The 19,488-nt window shown below is 39.9% G+C and overlaps 1 protein-coding gene and 1 long non-coding RNA gene across 2 annotated transcripts in view; one reads left to right on the top strand and one right to left on the bottom strand.

Annotated features, from left to right (window-relative positions):
- Positions 1–9,653, top strand: part of LOC137324485 (uncharacterized) — a 31,306-nt gene extending 21,653 nt beyond the window's left edge. Inside the window, exons 2-3 of the long non-coding RNA XR_010963632.1 lie at positions 6,143–6,267; positions 8,980–9,653. This is a non-coding gene — a long non-coding RNA (uncharacterized lncRNA). The remainder of the gene's footprint in view (positions 1–6,142; positions 6,268–8,979) is intronic.
- The window catches only part of thada (THADA armadillo repeat containing), a 307,554-nt gene that overhangs the window by 91,496 nt on the left and 196,570 nt on the right, over positions 1–19,488 (bottom strand). Inside the window, exon 29 of the mRNA XM_067988802.1 lies at positions 10,207–10,322. Within this exon, the coding sequence (XP_067844903.1) occupies positions 10,207–10,322 (116 nt within the window). The remainder of the gene's footprint in view (positions 1–10,206; positions 10,323–19,488) is intronic.

The following is a 19,488-nucleotide window of genomic DNA, read 5'->3' as shown; positions in this document are numbered from 1 at the left end:
AAGTACATACATAAATGATCAAACATTATCTGGAACACTATGGTGGGAACATGTGAATGTCATTTGTTGTGCACAGTCAGGATTGAATAATATAATATACATTATAATGTTGGATTGATATCTTTGAATTTAGCCGTTGAAGATCAGGGGCATGATTTTGACCCTGAGCCGGGAAGGGGGTGGGGTCAAATTGTGGACGGGAAACCTGGAAGTAAGGGTTTCCCGGACATCCTTACGATTTTGAAGAAAGCCTTTTTTTTTGTCGGTTTGCCGTCCGACTGGCCGACCTAATTGATAGGCTGGCCTCAGTTGGATGGGAGAGCAGCTAGGGAGAGGACGTGAAAAGGTAAGTCTTTGATTGTGTGGTGGGGGAGGGGGAGGAGGCATGGATGGGCATGGGGGCACCAATGGGCCAATGGACACAGGTGGGCAGTCAGTCATGGGGGGAGGGACCAGAGGGTCAGTTGTGGGGGGGGGGGGGGGTGTCGTGATCGGGGGGGGTCATTGCGGGGGTCCGCGATCATTTGGGGGTGGGGGAATCAGAGATCGGGGTCATTGATCATTGAGTGGGGGGGGGGGGGGGTTGCTGCAGGTAGGCTTGCTGGGCCTGGGGGAAGCACATCTGCTCCTCCAGGCCCACAAGCTGTGCCAGAAAGGCACTCACCTGTAGTTTCAGGCCATGTTGCCTCCTCTCATGTGGCGTGAAGGAGAAGGCCCGGGAATCCCGTCCCCCAGGGGTTGAAATTGCAAAGATGGAGTCCCGCAGCCGCCTTGAAAGGTTTTAGTCACCAACCCACCTCCTGGGAACGGGTTGGTCGCTCGCCCGCCCACCCCGGTGAAAACCGGAAATGGGCAGGTTGGAGGCGCATCTGAAATGGGTGCGATTTTCAATACCTCCCGCCCCCAACCCACCCGTTTTTTAATGTTAAAATTGCGTTCCAGGTATAAGTTGATTCAGATGACTTCATGAAATCAAGCTTAATGAACTCTGCTAGAAACCGACTCCATGGCATCACATGTAATAAGAACAGATTATCAACAGGGATATAATTTTGGGATAGAAACCAGATAAAATATGTTGACCCAGATACAGTGGGGGAACTTTACCCCCACCCCCACCACCACCTCCAACCCAGGACGGGTGGGCGGAGGGACAAAGAGTTAAATTCCTTAAAATAGGAAACTGACCCCAACCCAGCACGAACGTGCCTACTTCCGGTTTAACCAGGGCGGGTTGAAGGGCAGGCGATTAACCCACTCTCAAGAGGCGGGTCAGTAATTAGAATTAATGGGGCTGCATGCGTCAGATTTTAGCAGCCATTTGGGTTTAACGGCTGCATGCTGGGGTTCCCAGGGATCGGGAAACTCGGCAGCTAAAGGTAGGGAGAATAGAAAAGCAGAATATTTTTAAAAGGAGAGACGAAAAAATGTTGGTAGTCAGAGGAATTTGGGTGTCCTTGTACATGAATCACAGAAAGTTAACGTGCAGGTACAGTAAGCAATTAGGAAGGCAAACGATATGTTAGTCCTTATTGCAAGGGGGTTGGAATATAAGAGTGATGAAGGTCTTGCTGCAATTATACAGGGCTCTGATGAGACCATATGTGCAGTACTGTGCACAGTTTTGGTCTCCTTACCTAAAGAAGGACATACTTGCCTTAGAGGAGGTGCAATGAAGGTTCACTAGATTGATTCCTGGGATGAGACGGTTGTCCTATGAGGAGAGATTGAGTAAAATGGGCCTATATTCTCTGGAGTTCAGAAGAATGAGAGGTGATTTCATTGAAACGTATATAACTCTTCGAGGGTTTGACAGGGTAGATGTTGAGAGGCTGTTTCCCCTGGCTGAAGAGTCTAGAACTAGCGGTCATAGTCTCAGTTTAAGGGGTTGGCCATTTAGGACCGAGATGAGGAAAAATGTCTTCACTCATAGGGTTGTGAATCTTTGGAATTCTCAACCCCATGGGGCTATGGACGCTCAGTCATTGAGTATATTCAAGACTGAGATCGATGGATATTTGGACACTAAGGGAATCAAGGGATATGTGGATAGGGCGGGAAAGTGGAGTTGAGGTAGACGATCAGCCATGATCTTATTAAATGGCGGAGCAGGCTCGAGGGGCCATATGACCTACTCCTGTTCCTATTTCTTATATTCTTATGTAAGTGCTTTTCCAGCACTGCTTGTGGGCCAGGAGGAGCAAAAGTACTTCCCCTCTGGACCCCCAAGCTAACCTGCCGCCCTCCCTCCGATCGGCCAACCCCCTCCCCGTGATCTGCCTTCCTCCCATGATCGGCTGACTCCCCCACCGATCAGCCGATCCCCCGTGATCCGATGTCTCCCCTCCATGTTCGGCCGAAACCCCCCCCCACCATGATCAGCCAACTCCCACACGATCCAGTGTCTCCACCCATCCTCTGTGATCCGATGGCTCCCCCACTGCGATCTCTCCATCCCTTCTCTCCGGCCCCTGGCTGCTGCCTTGTACGCCTGGCCTTCTCGCCCGGCAACCAGCCAGCCTTCAACCTGGCCAACTGCCAGGCGGGAAAGGGAGGAAAAAATTCAAATGAGGTCCCGCCGTTAAATTCGGCAGGACCTCCGCGTTGCCTGTATTTCTGGGCTTCCTGGCAGCTGACAGTTGCCCCTGCTCCCTTCCCATAAATATCAAGGCCAGTTTTTTTATTCCAATTGTCCCAAGCTACGAGATTCCAAAACAGCTCACTTAACATTTCTCCAGTGCATTCTGTTAAATGTATGTAGCTTGTGAATTTTTAAGCATTAATTTTTTTTTAGTTCCCTGCTGGTTAGGGAATTTTACTGAAGATGGCTTCTATCAGGGGGATGGCACAGGCAATCTTGGTAGAGAGTGCAAATGATAAGGGTAGCAAGCTAGTAACAGGAATTGAACAGTACTCAAGCTGCAGGTGGTGAGGAGAATGCTGCAATAAATAGGAACATGATAATCATGCGGGATTGCAATGTGGTGGACTAGGAACAAATGTAGTTTTGGGATAAAAATTCAAGTAGCAGCAATCGATGACCGTTTCTAAACACAACATGTGCAACAGACAACCAGAGCAGATGCTATATTTGATTCAGTGTATAAGTGTCTTCCAGAATTGGATAGTAACCCGTAAGTGGGTGAGTACTTGGGTCTAGCGATCACTGTTGAATAAAATTACATATTGCACTAAATGGTACAATTTTAAAGGGGGTGCAGGAACAGAGAGACTTAGGGATGTCCGTATACAAATCTTTGAAGGTGCCAGGACAAGTTGAGAAGGCTGTTAAAAAAGCATATGGGTTCCTGGGCTTTATAAACAGAGGCATAGAGTACAAAAGCAAAGAAGTTATGCTAAACCTTTATAAATCACTGGTTAGGCCCCAGTTGGAGTATTGTGTCCAATTCTGGGCATCACACTTTAGGATGTCAAGGCCTTAGAGAGGGTGCAGAAGAGATTTACTAGAATGGTACCAGGGATGTGGGACTTCAGTTACGTGGAGAGACTAGAGAAGCTGGAGTTGTTCTCCTTTGAACAGAGAAGGTTAAGGGGAGATTTAATAGAGGTGTTCAAAATCATGACGGGTTTTGATAGAGTAAATAAGGAGAAACTGTTTCCAGTGGCAGAGGACACAGATTTAGGGTAATTGGCAAAAGAACCAAAGGCGACATGAGGAGACTTTTTTTTTAAATGCAGCAAGGTGTTATAATCTGGAATGTACTGCCTGAAAGGGTGGTGGAAGCAGATTCAATGATAACTTTCAAAAGGGAATTGGATAAATACTTGAAGGGGAAAATTTGCAGGGCTATGGGGAAAGAACAGGGGTATGGGTCTAATTGGATAGCTCTTTTAAAGAGCCGACACGGGCACGATGGACCGAATGGCCTCCTTCTGTGCTGTATCATTCTATGATTCTATGAAAAGATAAGGCCAAATGTAATACGAAGCTGCACAACTTTGGAAAAGAAAGTTTCAGAATTTTGAGAAGAGTTCCAGGGGCAGATTAAGTTGGGAGCAGAACTAGAAAATAAACAGCAGCAGAAAAATGTTAACTTTTAAGAAGAATGAAAAAAATCCCTATGAGAAAAAGAGAAACAGAGCAAGATCTAGACCATGGCAGCTAAATAAGGCGGATAAAACTTACCTAAATGCCAAACATTTAAGGTTTACATGGAAATATGTAATCGTGAGGACTGGGGGTCATAAAAATATCAGTTAAGGAAACTAAAAAGAGTATTAGAAGTGATAAAAGGGCCGTAAGAAACATACGTATCTTAAAAAAATATATTTGTTACTCTCTTGCTGCTGTTAGTAGCAGACAATTTACTGAAGAGCAGAAAGATCCTTTGAGTGATGAGTAGAAACTGATAATATAGATGATCAAGAAATGGCAGATGCATTAAACAGATTTTTCATTTGAATCTTCACAAATGAAAGCTATGACACTGGCATCTACTGATGTGGAAATTACCCAGGTATGTCCTATCCACAAATAGCAGGACAACTCTAACCCAGCTAATTACCACACTATCAGCTTCCTGTCAGTCATTAGTAAAGTGATGGAGGAAGGCATCAATAGGGCCATCAAGCGACACCTGCTGACAACAACCTGTTCATTAACACTCGGTTCCAATTCCACCAGAACTATTGGGCTCCAGCTCTTATCACAACCTTGATCCAGACATGGACACACAAGCTAAGTGCAGGGGGGAGCAATTGCCTTCTACATCAAGGCAGCATTTGACTGAGTATGGCATCAAGAAGCTCAAACAAAATTGAAGTCAATATGAAAATCCTATTGCAATCGTACCTGACACGTAGAAAGATGGTTGTCAGAGGCCAATCATCATAGCCCTAGGACATCAATTCAGGAGTTCCTCAGGGCGATGACCTCAGACCAACCATCCTCAATTGCATCATCAATGACTTTCCCTCTATCATAAGGTCACGAGAACTGCGTCAATTTAATATGAAGGCTAAGGAATTGCAGAATAATTCTAGTGTAAATACATTAATGTAATGTAATGCATATAAACAAAGAATGGGAGTGTACACGCAATGGAAAGTTGCTGGAAGGTATAGATGAACAGTGTGACCTAGGGATTCAAATATATCATTCCCTGAAATGGTGACTGTAGGTAGATAAAGCCATAAAAAAGGCCAACAGAATTTTGGGTTTAATAAATAGGAGCCATAGAGTACAAGAGTAAAGAAGTCATGGTAAATTTGTGAACATTAGTTAGGCCACAGTTTGAAATTGTGTGCAGTTTTGACCACTCTGTTATAGAAAGGACATTAAAGCCCAGACAGTGTACAGCGTACATTCACCAGGACAATGCCAGGGATAGTGGACTATAGATATGAGGAGAAATTTGAGATACTAGGACAATTTCTACTGCAGCAGAGAAGGCTCAGAAGAGATTTAATAGAGGTTTTTAAAATCATGAAAGTTTTGATAGAATGAATAGGGAAAGACAAGTTTTTAAAACATGCATGCGGGCGAGTTATAGCATCCAGTTGCTTTCTATGACTTTGAATGACTTTTAAAGCTGTTTTCAGTTTGTTCATGTGCTGGTCAGTGATGAGGGATCATTAATTTAAAATGGTCACTAGAACAGTGAGGAGAAAGGATAGGAAAAATGTCTTTATACAGAGGGTGGTGCAGCATGGAATATTTGCAATAGGGAGTGGTTATAACAGAGACCATTGCATCTTTTCAGGGAAAAGTGGATAAACATATGAAGCATCGAAAAATATAAGGATATGGCGAGAGAATGGGTAGGGATATTAGTTTTGGTTTACTCTATTAGAGAGCCAGCACAGACACGATGGACAAAATGGTCTATTTCTATGCCGTAAACTTCTGTGGTTCTATGACAGTCGAGTCTGCTGGGGTCAGGGATTTGGGGAGAGGCACTGGGTATTGCCCAAGGATGCATAAATACTCTGGAGCTTTGTTTAATTACCCTCAAAATTAGAGAATATTGATGCAGAATATCACTTCAGGAGATTAAACAGGAAGGTAAGAGTCCACAAAAAGGATAGATTGTATAAGGTCCATGAAAGCAATGGCCTGAAAAAGTATTTTCTCATTCTGTTCTTCTGTTTTTATAATAATACTTTCTCTTTCTATTGATAGCATTGCCAGATTGAGTCCCCATATGCCTTGGAGAAATTACATTTTACCTACTCGTCTAATTACATTTGCCAAAACGAGCACATCCAGGGACCATGTTATACACCTACTGACTGGAACGTAAATAGGTTGGTCCAAATTGCAACCACTGAACTGGGGGTAGGGTGATTAATTTGTAAATAAAAAATGTTGCAGCATTGGACTGAGTTATGTTCGTCTGGGCCAAAAATACTTAGCCTTGTACAGCCAGATATTTTCTCTTTAATTGTGCATTTGATCCAGTTTTGATCCAGTTTTTTGCAGTATGAGCTTGCACTGTGCAAGTTTTTTCCCATTCAAGTAAATTATTTGCAACAGATTTATACACATAAAGCACAGCTTGTCCCATCTGCATGTGTATAAATCCCAAGCTCTCACAGAAACTGAAAGAAACTGGGCTTATTTTCTGATAAGATACAAAAGACCAGCATAGAACACTTGTATGAATTATATCCCAGGGCAAAATGGGCTTTGATAACATGAATTCATGCTTCCAAAAATAATACACGAAGGAGCCAAAGGCTACAAGTGATAGTAGACAGATGTTTCCTTCAGTTTTCCAGCAAATTACTTGTACTGAATTGAAGCTGAATCCTGCACAGTTGCTAAAATGGCACCAGGTCACTCTTTGAACTTTCTGGCACACACGATTTCATGAAACATATTTTTACTTTCATTCATAATGAGAACAGGCTTTGATCTACAACTGAAAGTTTAAAAGCCTCAGGTTGACATTTTTTTTTAATATAGTGCCATATCAGAATTTATCTTGTGTAGTGTATCCACAATCCTTGCAATTGGATCCAAAATATTGCTCCCACTTTACAATAAAGTAGAATCCCGGTTATAAGCATTAGGTTGGGGATTGATTTTTTTAAAAAAAGTTTTGTTAAACCAAACTTCCACATGGCTGAACAAGGAGCAAAACTTGAAATTTGGAATCAAGAGTTAGTGATGAGCATTCTAATAATTTCATACTTCAGTTTTAAAATGTTCAAAATTAGATTATCCAAATCTGAGTTCTCTATTTTAAATAAAATAGATGACTGGGAAGGCAGTTTTTGCATTCTTATACATTTAACTTCGGGGCCACCGCATGTCAAAAGGCCATTCAGCCTATCAAACTCACTCCCATCAATGGAGCATGGACTGTCTCTAAATTTATTTAACTTCTCAAAGGAAATTAACAATCACAGGGAAAAGCCTCCAAAATTCTACAGTATTTATTCACAAAGGTGATCAAGTGAAACTCTGGACTACCAATTAAACATTATTTAAAATATATATTTTTCATTCCTGTTGTGTTCAAGAAAGTACATTCTCATGGTGCAGTCTTGGTGTTCCATACAGTATTCGATTGTGTCTGTATGTATCCATATTCCCTTCAATCCCATTCCTAACCATATATTGTCCAGCTGCTTTTAAAAACATACATGCGGGCGAGTTATAGCATCCAGTTGCTTTCTATGACTTTGAAAGCTGTTTTCAGTTTGTTCATGTGCTTATGGTGGAAGTCTCTTTGTTACAATGCAGCAAATGGAGAGAAAGCCCATGCTGTTCATAATGGAGCAGTCAACATCCAAAAGGAACTGAGGAGTGACATTAATCATCAATAAGAGTATAACAGTTTGCAAGCCAGGCTGAACACAAAAGTGCAGAATGGACGATCCTTTGCAGCCCGTGGTCCCCACCTTCACAGATGCCAGTCTTCAGCCAATTCGACTCACTTCACGTGGTATCAAGAAACGGCTGAGTGCGCTGGACACGGGTCTGTAGCCTTTGCTGCAGAACTAGCTGCATCTCTAGTCAAGCTGTTCCAGTACTGCTACAACACTAGCACAATGTGGAAAATCTAAATTTTCTGAGGGAGCATGTCCCAAGCCCTTCCACTATAAATCTCATGCCTTTATCACTCACATCCCTTTAGTAAATTCTAAATTCACCACTGGTATAAACTGTGCTCTACTGTAGGTTTTCCCCCAAATTAAAAGTTTATCGTATGTTGGATACACTGCATCCAGTTATGACGTGCCCTGCTACACTTTCAGTCTATTTCCTTGTCCTTGTGTTGTAGTCAGGGCTGTTTTTGAGGCATTAGCTCTTTGGGGTTGTATTGACTTTTTTTGAAGCTGTTGGTTAGCTGGTGCTGGTTTTCTAGGTTCATATGTATGCATAAAGTTAGTCATCTTAGTATTAACTTGTGGGAGTCTATTCCACATATCTATTACATTGTATGGGGTACTTTGTTGTTTCTAGTCATATTATCAGAAGCTTCTGAGATTTATACTTACGTCCTCTAATTCTGAAAGCACTGTTAAAGTTACAGGAGCTGTTTATCCATATTTTTCAGAATTTTGAAGATCTGAATCATGTTCAGCTAATTCTTTTTTATACCAGCAAGCTCACTTCTGTCATCCTATCATCAAAAGCATGTGCAGGTCACAGTATCTGGACACATACCCAGCAATAGACTAACAGTGCAAATGAAAACATTGCCATTAAACAGCTATAATAATAGGCATAAACCACAAAAGAAAAAATGATGTATAGAAGGAACTCAAATCAGAAAATATATAGCTGAAAACAGTGAAAGATAGCAAAATCTACCTTGATATGGCAAAAATATGTGTGCTGAGGAAAACCAGTAAAATGCCCCTCTGTAAATACATGCTGCTTGCTATTAAGGTTGAAAACAAACAAGAGCAGACAGCTATAATTCCAATTTAGGCCAAATGTAGATTTTTTTTCCCACAATTAAATTCCAATTGCCCCGCTAAAACCAGTTTTAATCTTTTCTTCAGGTTTACTACTCATTCTGAGGCTGAACCAGACCGTTCGCAACCTTGGCATCCTATTTGATCCTGAGATGAGCTTCCGACCACATATCCGCTCCATCACCAAGGCCGCCTACTTCCACCTCCGCAACATCGCCCGTCTCCGCCCCTGCCTCAGCTCATCTGCTGCTGAAACCGTCATCCATGCCTTTGTTATCTCTAGACTTGACTATTCCAAAGCTCTCCTGGCCGGCCTCCCATCTTCCAACCTTCATAAACTTGAGCTCATCCAAAACTCTGCTGCCCGTAACCTAACTCGCACCAAGTCCTGTTCATCCATCCCCTGTGCTCGCTGACCTATATAACACCTTGATTTTAAAATTTTTATCCTTGTTTTCAAATCCCTCCATGGCCTTGCTCTTCCCTATCTCTGTAACCTCCTCCAGCCCTACAACCATCCGAGATCTTTGCATTTCTCCAATTTTTGCATCTTCCGCATCCCCGATTTTAATCATTCCTCCATTGGTGGCCGTGCCTTCAGATGCCTAGACCCTAAGCTCTGGAATTCCCTCCCAAAACCTCTCTGCCTCTCTACCTCTCTCTTCTCCTTTAAGACGCTCCTCAAAACCTACCTCTTTGACCAAGTCCTAATATCTCCTTATGTGGCTGTGTCAAATTTTGTCTGTTAACGCTCCTGTGAAGCACCTTAGGTCGTTTTACCACGTTAAAGGTGCTATATAAATGCAAGTTGTTGTTATTAATTAGGTTTTCCTCAGGAATGTTATTATATTGGGATTTTCATATAGATGGATTGAAAAATTAGTTTGTCTCCTTAAAGTATTCAACACTTATATTTAAAGGTAACTATACAATTAAAAAAAATTAAACTTCAAAATCTTTAAAATTACTTCAAGAATTATAATTAGCTTGGCAGAGACAGAACACTTGGTTATTTTACCTTAATAGTGATATAATATCCAGGCAGTTTTGCCAAGAACTTCACAAGACTCAAGATCTAAAGACACTGGTTTCCATTTTGGGTGTGAACTGTGACAACTAGCATAGAAGCCATGAAAGGAAAAAGAAATGGTACCATTAAATCTGCCAACACTTAGATAGATGTACAAGAATTTATAAAAATACACAAGCAAACAGCTTTAAATTTTAACAGGAGAATCTAAATATATCTCCGACTTAAAAAAACCCAAAACTACTCCTTATTTAGTACTGACTTAGACTGAAATTCAAACTTACCTTGTTGCCAACCATATTTTGGCTCTGGTGCAGCCAATGATGTCATGCACCTCTTGCTGAAGGCTTGAATTGGTCCTTTGTTTTGAGTCAAAGTAGGACCGCAGTAAATGAAGTGCCTGAATAAATGAAAGAAAATCAATGAGTTATTGGCTGCAGTGACAACTTGTGGTTAATTTAACTCCATTTCACTCATGGCAGCAGACAAATAAGTGACAACTCTTGAGTAATTGCTTGAAATGAACTTAAAAGGCACACAAAAAAAAGTGTGAGGCTTCCAGCTAAAGGTAGTTACAATTTTTAATGAATCCTACAAAGGTCTAATGCACACATAACAATCTGAAGCATGATGGCCTTTAATTTAAAAAAATTAACTTCCAAAGCAATATCCCTGTTAAACTGAATGCCAACATATATGTATGATATTTTCTGATTTAGTACAAGTTTGGTATTCAAATGGCACAGGATTTCATAGCTGTCACAAGAAGCTGAAATAGAAGCAGGAGGAGCAAAACAAGGCCAGCTTTGTAACTTAACCTTTATTATAAAGAGTACCACTTTCCTCTCCGGCAAAGTCAAACATTGATTTTTTTTTCCCCCAGTGCATACGTTAACTAAATTGCAGGCTAACAAATAGAAACTAGCAGGCGTGGCACTGTATATTGTAACAATTTAATTGGTTAGTAGCTGTCAGAAAGTTTGGTTAGTTTTAGTTAATATATTCATTTGATAGTCCAAGATAAAAATCTAATTGTTGTTTTCAGAATTTGAATTGAGAAAGTTCTTTACACTGAATTTATTCTGTTGCAGGATTAAACCTAAAGCTCCAGCTAAATAAATCTTGAGCACTTGGTAACAACTGTAGTCTTATTTTGATCATAAAGGTGTCTAATGACAATGCTCATGAATGAATCCACCCAACACCTCCTTCCCACCCCCCTACCCCCGACTTATCTACTTCAAGTGGTGGATCCAAGAATTCCCGTATAGCAAAGACTCCAAGTTCTTTTCGATATAGAATCCATAGCAACCAGAATTATTTGAAGCTTTGTTTTATAAAAACATTCTTTGGAGTAATATGAAATGATCATTTCCCATGCCATATATCCTGAGTTTTACCAAACTTTGAGCAAAGAAAAAGAAATTTTGCGGGGTGGTGGGGGGAAGAATGAGAAACTGGCATCACAGTCAAAGTGATATGTTCTCAGGAGACTTCTAAAGGAAGGGAGAGGGGTAGCAAGATTAAGTGGTTTTGCAACAGAATCTCAGAGGGCACAGCCTTTCTGTAGCATCATGGAACCTATACTTCCATGATCATGGAGTGTGTGGAACAAAGAGGTTTTAATAAAATCTGTAATGAATTAAGCAAGAAGATAAAGGTTTGGATTTGCTTCCTTGCCAATGTACTTGCACGTTGCCTTAATTTCTGGTTTACTGTCCACACTATAAAGAGTAACATTTTAATATTATATTTAGCCATTATAGTAAATGCAGCAATCCTATATAAGTAAAGAGAAAATGTTTAGAATCCATCTTCTGCAAGTCAATTGAGGTCAAAAGCAAAAGTGAACTGAACTACATTGCAAAGATTATAACAATGTAGTTACACAAAGTAGTCTTATTTTGTTGAAATATGTCATCCAAACACATTGACAAATTACAGTTTAACCTATTAACTTCTTCCTTCTCCATTATACAAGAATGAAATTGCAAAAAACTCGTAATCTGTTTGAGGGACCATCAAAAGATATGGGCTATTCAAGCATCTGGCATACCCTCATCACTTCTTGTCAATTTAATATCGCCACCTGAGCGGCGTTCACATTTTCCAGTGCTAATTCATCAAAGTCTAAAACCTCGCAAATACTGGCAAAGGCAGAGTACATAAATACGAATCAGAGTGGCATAATGGCAAAAATAAGTAATTGCCATTGAAGAATGTGAAGAAAAATGACTCATTTATATAGCATCTTATCGCATTACTCAAATGTCACAAAGGACATCACATTCAATTAATTACTTTGAAGTGCATTGTTCCTATGTAGGCAAAAGAGGCAGCCACTTTGCACACACCAAGTTCCCACAAACAGCAATGAGCTGAATAATCAGGTAATCCATTTGTAGTAGTATTGGTTGAAGGAGAAATGTTGGCCAAGACACCAGGAAAATGTGAGGAGGGACTCTTGATAGCAAACTCTCTCAAAGTGCTTCTAATTTTTTTTTAACTGATACAAATCAAAATAGTGCCGTCAAGAAGCTCCTGCTCGCCAATGACCTGCTCACCAACACTCAGTTTCTGGTTCTGCCACAAGCACCAGAACTTGTCACACAGCCTTCATTCAGACGTGTGCTCAGTCCCATGCTCAAAATTCCATGCTTTTCTTCAAATGGTGCCATGGATCCCACATGTCAGCCTTGGCTCAGTGGTAGAACTCTCACCTCTGAATCAGAAGATCATGCCTTCAAGCCCCACTCGAGAGACTTCAGCACATAATCTAGGTTGATACTTCAGTGCAGAATTAAGCGAGTGCTATATTGTCTGAGTTGCCATCTTTCAAACGAAATGTTAAACCGAGGTCCTGTCTGCCCTTTAAATGAGACATAAAGGATGCCATGCTACTACTTGAAGAAGAGCAAGAGAGTTCTCCCAGTGGCTTGGCCAACACATTATTCAGCTCATTGCTGTTTGTGGGAGCTTGGTGTATGCAAAGTGGCTGCCTCTTTTGCCTACATAGGAACTATGCACTTCAAAGTAATTAATTGGCATGGATTATGTGCTCAAGTTCTGGCATAGGGCTTGAGCCCAAACTTTCTGACTGAGGTGAAATTTTTAGTCTGTAGTCTCTTATTGTGGAAATAAAAGATATTTTTATATTATATTGTTTATGAAAATAGGGTTAACAGCAAGTGAAAAAAATCAATATGAAACAAGCAGATGATTGACACAAACTCACATAATTTCAGTGGGCGTTTGCTGAAATGAGATAATGCAAAATCTTATGTGGTGAATAGTGTAACTGAGCTACCAGCTAAGAATTCTGCAGTAGATTAAAACTAACTCAATCTACATGGATAATGCTCTGCTACTTTGGCCTCTATCCTTGACAAATGGTCAAACAGCTCACCAAAATGGCACTTCATCCGGCCACTGACAGTGGGCAAACCAGGCTACAGGGCCCAGTGGCTGAAGAATGTAGAAGTGACATGAGTTTCTATGAAGTGAAACTTGTGCTCTTATATACGTGGTGTAATTATCATACACAGGTTTAACAATTAACCTCTGATTACAAAATATTCCTCACTGGAGATCACAAGGGATGCCCAGCATGCTTTTCTGAAAGCCAGAAAACACCACACCATTAGAAAATGTATACAGGCTAAAAACACGTGATCAGATTTATTTGCTGGTTAAATAATTAACAGATACCAAATGACAGAGCTGCAAGATACTGAAACAGCACAACAATGAAAAAAAAACTAGCTCACAAGAGGTTCATAATCTAGGCGGACATTTTGTGCAGTACTAAGAGAGTACAGTACAGTACTGTCGGAGGTGATGTCTTTCAGATGAAGTTAAACCAAGTCTGTCCTCTCAGATGAACGTGAATGATCCCATGCTACTATTTGAAGAGCATGAGAGTTCTCTGGCCAGCACTTTTTCCCTCAACCAACACCATTAAAACAGATTATCTAGTTATTTATCTCATTGCTATTTGCGGGACATTACCATGCATAAATTGGCTGCCTACACTACAACACTGACCACCTCAAAAATACTTCATTGGCTGTGAGGCACTTTGGGATGTTCTGAGGTGGTGAAAGGCAAATAAATGCAAGTTCTTTCGTTCTTTTACATCTTGTGAAATGAGGCACTAAGTGTCTATGTGATGGATGTGAAGTTCCATTCTGCTTCATTTTCCAGAGACACAGCTGGCTGACGCAGATTTTTAAAATCAGACTTACCCTATCTGACACCACATTAAAAAAATGTAGAAAACTTCCTATTTTGTCATAGCCGGTGAGGTGAAGTACTGGAGATCTTCATGGAACCACATCCTACCATAAACCAGTGCCTTCCTCAGAGGATTGTATTAGGCAAAGAAAAGGTTAAAAAACAGTGATTTATGAGGTTTCTGTTGGCACACCGATACTTTGTTAGTTCACACAGAATTGTAAGGTAGTCTTTGTTAATTTGCTCATGCGTTCTAGTTCTCCAGGATCACATCACTGCTGGCACAAACTTAGTGAACCTTGCAGAATATCAGGTTACATGGGTTTAAATAAAATTAACAGAATCTAACATTACATGGATTTGAAAGTGAAAGGTAAAAGGAACACCTAACTCAGGAATTACTGTCTTTGGAAAGAATTTTTCTTTATGCAGGGCCCTGGAGAAAAATATAATCACTCACATCACCAAGCTGGAACCAATTCAATGTTATTTGGTAGAAGGAATCCAAAGTTAAGGTGCACACAAGTCAAAGCATTGAACCACACCTGTACTGTTAAATAATGCAGTCATGAGGCACTTTGTTTTCTTGGACGGAGCACAATGGAATCCTTGTCAGAGAACAGTTCTTCCTTGCTACCATTTCAGCAGCCATGGTGACCAATATTGAAAGTTGTCCATTACATTCAGACAAACTGTAACCCAACTGGCAGATAAAACCTGAAGCAAGCAGGGCCATCTGTGTTTCCAATATTTCAGCTTTCCATTTATAAACATGAACATTAAGTCCGGATTTTCTGATTGATGTTAGCAATGTAGGAACATACTTTAATGCTGATGGTAACCCATTTAAAATCCAATCCAAAAATCCAAGCTTTAGTCTCCAAATGCAGAACATTTAAGGGAATAGACGTCACCATTATTAGAATATGAGCAGGCCCAAACCGTCATCACGATCCTTTATGTGTGTACAATATCACTGCAGCAACAGTAAAATTCCACTACTAACTAAACAAAAAACAGCATATCTTTTCAATACCCTGAAAATATACAGTGTGCTATGACTCTTTGATTAATTCATACCAAAGCTAGTTCACTTAGGAATAAAAATAAGCAGCAGTCCAGAGTCAATCAAGACACATAGTTTTAGACTTTTCAACTTATGAGCTCATACCAACAGGTAAAGGACAAAGTTTGGAAAGCAGATCCTCAACATTCCTGCTAACTCACAAATTACAGTAGGTATTTACTTTAGATTTTCCCTGACTAAGTTTTTTAAAACTATAGGTGTCTGAAATTCTAACCTTCCAGCACTTTCTAGAAGCAGGATTACTTTTTCAAGAGCTTTTGGGTGCTACATTAAATGCATGAAGGACAAGCCTCTTTCCAAACTGGCTATCCTTGTAAAAAAACAAAACCACTGTTCAGGCAGGGTTTAGGCATGAACAACTGAACATCTAGTTATTTTTAAATGTGGCATATAGCTCCCTTAAAAGAAAAAATATATCGGATCAGAACAAGGAAAATACAACCTATTCTGAAGCATATTGTCCAGCCGTTCATTTACTTTTAACTAATTTTGTTGCAATACATTGATATATGTCACATTCATAATCTGCAGCATACATGATACAGTAATGAGTGAGCTTGGGTTGTGGTAACCCGGCAGATTAAATCCCATGTGCTGGACCAACGACTTTTAAGTACCATCAGCGAGTTGATCTCTGTTTACCCAATTTAACTAAACTTACTCTTCAGGTGAAGGTGCACATCTTCAATTAAAGTGGGCATAGTGTCACATATTAGCATCCACTGAGAAGAATTCTGCATTCCAAACTCTTATTTGTCTGGTTAACTCTTTTTCATAATGTTAGGAAAATTATGAGCACTGTTACTGTATCCTGAATTAAACAATGACAGGGCAGCCATATGTTGTAAGTTCCAGTCAGTTCAGGACAGATGCTTTACATAGCACTGTCACTGATAATTTGCAGATGCCTGCTATGCATATGCTAAATAACATCTATTCAGTATTTCAGCAGCACTCCCACAGATCCCTTTAATCATATAACATACTGGGGTTACCATCCCCTGCATGCCCATGCTCAACTATGGCTAGGGCGCAGAAACAAAACTCCAATTCAAATAAAGTTACCCAGTGGGATTAGTTTATGTTGCTATTGAATTTTAATGTCATGTTTCCAGCTGAGGCTTTAGTGAGCTCTCTGTTAAAAATACACCAATTGCTTCCCACATGCATTCCAATGACTCAGCTTAGCAATAACTGATATTTTATTTGGACTCAGTATACGAATGTAGAGTGACCCCAGAGTTTCTGGAATTAGTACTGACAAGCCGATGTAAATCTCAGCATATATAACTGCCAATGGCTTTCTGAGCACACACTGTATGAGCTCTGCTCCAAGCACATTGACAGATGGCCTACAGCTGAAATACATTTAGCAACACATTGCACTGTGGGTAACTCAGCCTTTACTAGTTTTGTTGACTTAAATTGCAATTTGAATTCATTTATTTTTCTAAGCTTTTCATTTCACAAGAATTAATAGGCTGCCTGTTTAGGGAGGCAATTTTCAAAGTCTGTTGAAACATCTGACTGCTGCTCCCCCTTTCTGGAAACTGACTCCTTATTTTCTTAACAGCCAAGAAATAACGTTATAATTTAAATTACAACATACAACAGAGTTAAGCATAAATGTTAACTGGCAATTTTAAAAAAAATACACCGATCATCTTAATTGCCAGTTACATATTTAAGGGCCTATTTTTATATTCCTGTAAATGTGATCATTTTACACACTGATGCTTTATTGCAATTTTAAAATGTCTATGCCCCCTCAGTGAATTCTATAAACGATCACAGAGGTAGGTACAGTCTACAGTGATGTCAGAATGCTTCCAAGGGTCAGAATAGAACAGTCCGTGGGTTGTTCTAATTTAGCACGCAGGAATGTTAATATTTATAGTGTACATATAATTAAAGCAAACACAGAGCATGTTAATAAATCTATTTATTATTTTGAACCAAGATTTGGAATAAATTAAAGATTCTCGACACTTAGAAAATGGCGGGGGAGGTGGCAGCGTGGATAATTTACCAGGAGTTCTGAACAATGTTTGCAGCTCACAGGACTAAGCTGGCAGCACATAAAACATTACATAATTATACTGTTAGAATCTCACAAATATTGACAAAGCAAATTCACAAAGCAAAATTTCAAAGTTATTAATAGACATTTTTTGAGAGTAAAGATGGGAGGAAAACACCGCAGTAACTTCCTGTTTCATTTTACAGGCTTCTATGCAAGTTTCTTATTGATGTTGCAGAAGGCTCAAAGTCCACGATATTCTTTTTCTCTTGCTTGAAAATTTTTTTTTATATGCATTTTAGTAATTGGTGACAATTTGAAATGTGATTTCCTTATGTGCTGCTACATGAATACACAGTAACTTTTGACTCTGGGTAGTATTTTTTTTCTAAGAGACCTTTAAAGGTCACTTCTGTAATTCAACGGTCAATTATCTAAGCATTTTTAGCCATAAAATTAGTTAACCCTCACCCTTCTGAACAAACATGAATCTCCTAAAGGTATCATGGGAAAATCTGCCTAATGGTTTAAGCATCATATTTGTTACGTATGCTGTAATAATTAGCACATCACACATACAATTCATTGAGCAAAGGAGTTCACTGGGACAGAGACTGGGCTTTAATGACTTTAAATAGTAAAACCTTCTACATGCATTCAATTCATTGGTGCATTTGCTGTCAAATGCAAGTTAAAGTTTCCCATTTGTTGTGAGATAGTTCTTACTGGGTCAATTCATGAATAAGTGTGTGGCCAAATATTAAGATATTGGTTGATATGATATATCTACAGATTGAATGCACAACTTCCGCGCCCATCTAACATGGCGCTAAAATATTTTCATAATTATGGGTTTCTCTTTTGTGTTTTTTGGGATTGTTAGTCTGGGAATCAGTCACTTCAGCCCTTGGCAGGTAGTTTGAGACAATCTTACTGCTCACGAGTTTTCAGCCTTATTCAAAAAGAATTATGGAAATGATTTCTCAGCTAAGCAGGGCAGTAAATATTCACTTTAAGAGAATTCGGTGATGGAAGAACAGAGTTGTATCGTACACAGCAACCACCACACCTGGCGGGCAGACAAGACATCCAACATCACTGTAGGCTGCAAAGATTTCAGATTGTAAAGATTGGTTAGATTTCAGTTGTACAAGGGTAACTTGTATACAGGTCAGAGCCTCGGAATGAGGGCATTTTATTTTACTTTCTTTAAGTCAGACATATGATGGGAAATCAACCAGGATGGAAAATCCAGAAGGCCCAGGAGTTAGAGGTAGGCATTCAGACAATTCAGATGTCACAGAAAGCTAGCTGGTCAAACCTGATGCTAAATTACCCAGAGCATTAGTGTTGATTAAGAGAAGTTGAAATCACTGTTCGCAAACAGGACTCTGGTACAGCAGTAAAGCTCCCTGCCACATTGCTATATGTGTTTGGGCAGCAATGAAAGCATTCGGTCTTATATTATGTGGGGTTAAGTGTTCTTGGATAGAAAGATTTTGGAGCATCCTGGAAGAATTCACTGACAAAAAGAAGCAACATTAAAGGCTGTTGAATCTGGAGCATCCAGGTGGGAATCAATAGGCAAATGCAGAATTTTGCACATAATGGTCGCAGGATCATAACTAAGTGACTTTCTCAGCATCTCCTCCATCCCTCTTTGAATGGTTGACTGGACATCGTGCCATGGAAAAGGAACTACCTTTATAACTGAGGAGATGCAAAGATGTTTGGACATAGCTAAATCCACTATTCTCTAGTTTTCATGGAAAAGTGGACATAATCACCAAACACAATCCCAAATCCCTGGTAGCAATCACAAAAAATCCAGTAACTGAAAGTAATAAAGACAGAATTTCATTTATTCAGTCACCATATCCAATGGGCCTGATTATACACAGATGGAATCACAGAATGCAACACCCAAGGCACTGGTAAAAATTCTGACTTCCCATCTAATAAAAACATAAATTGATTTGTTCATTCACTGTAAACTAGTAACCTTGGATATAGTCCATTTTTGAGAGCTTTGTAAATCAAAAGGTAGAAAGTTAGAAGTTCTGATAGGCTCTTAGTGGATTCTAATCAATGGGATTTGTTTCAGTTCCTTGATATCTTACCATCCCTTCAGATTGACCTCATTTTGTACATCTGTCTTGATACTGTATCACGTCAATTGAATCATAATTTGACACTAAAAAAAGACCTCATCATTGCATTCTCTCT

Source organism: Heptranchias perlo, chromosome 8 (genome assembly GCF_035084215.1).
Source record: "Heptranchias perlo isolate sHepPer1 chromosome 8, sHepPer1.hap1, whole genome shotgun sequence".
Lineage (NCBI taxonomy): Eukaryota > Metazoa > Chordata > Chondrichthyes > Hexanchiformes > Hexanchidae > Heptranchias > Heptranchias perlo.
This window is presented reverse-complemented; position numbering and strand designations above follow the sequence as displayed.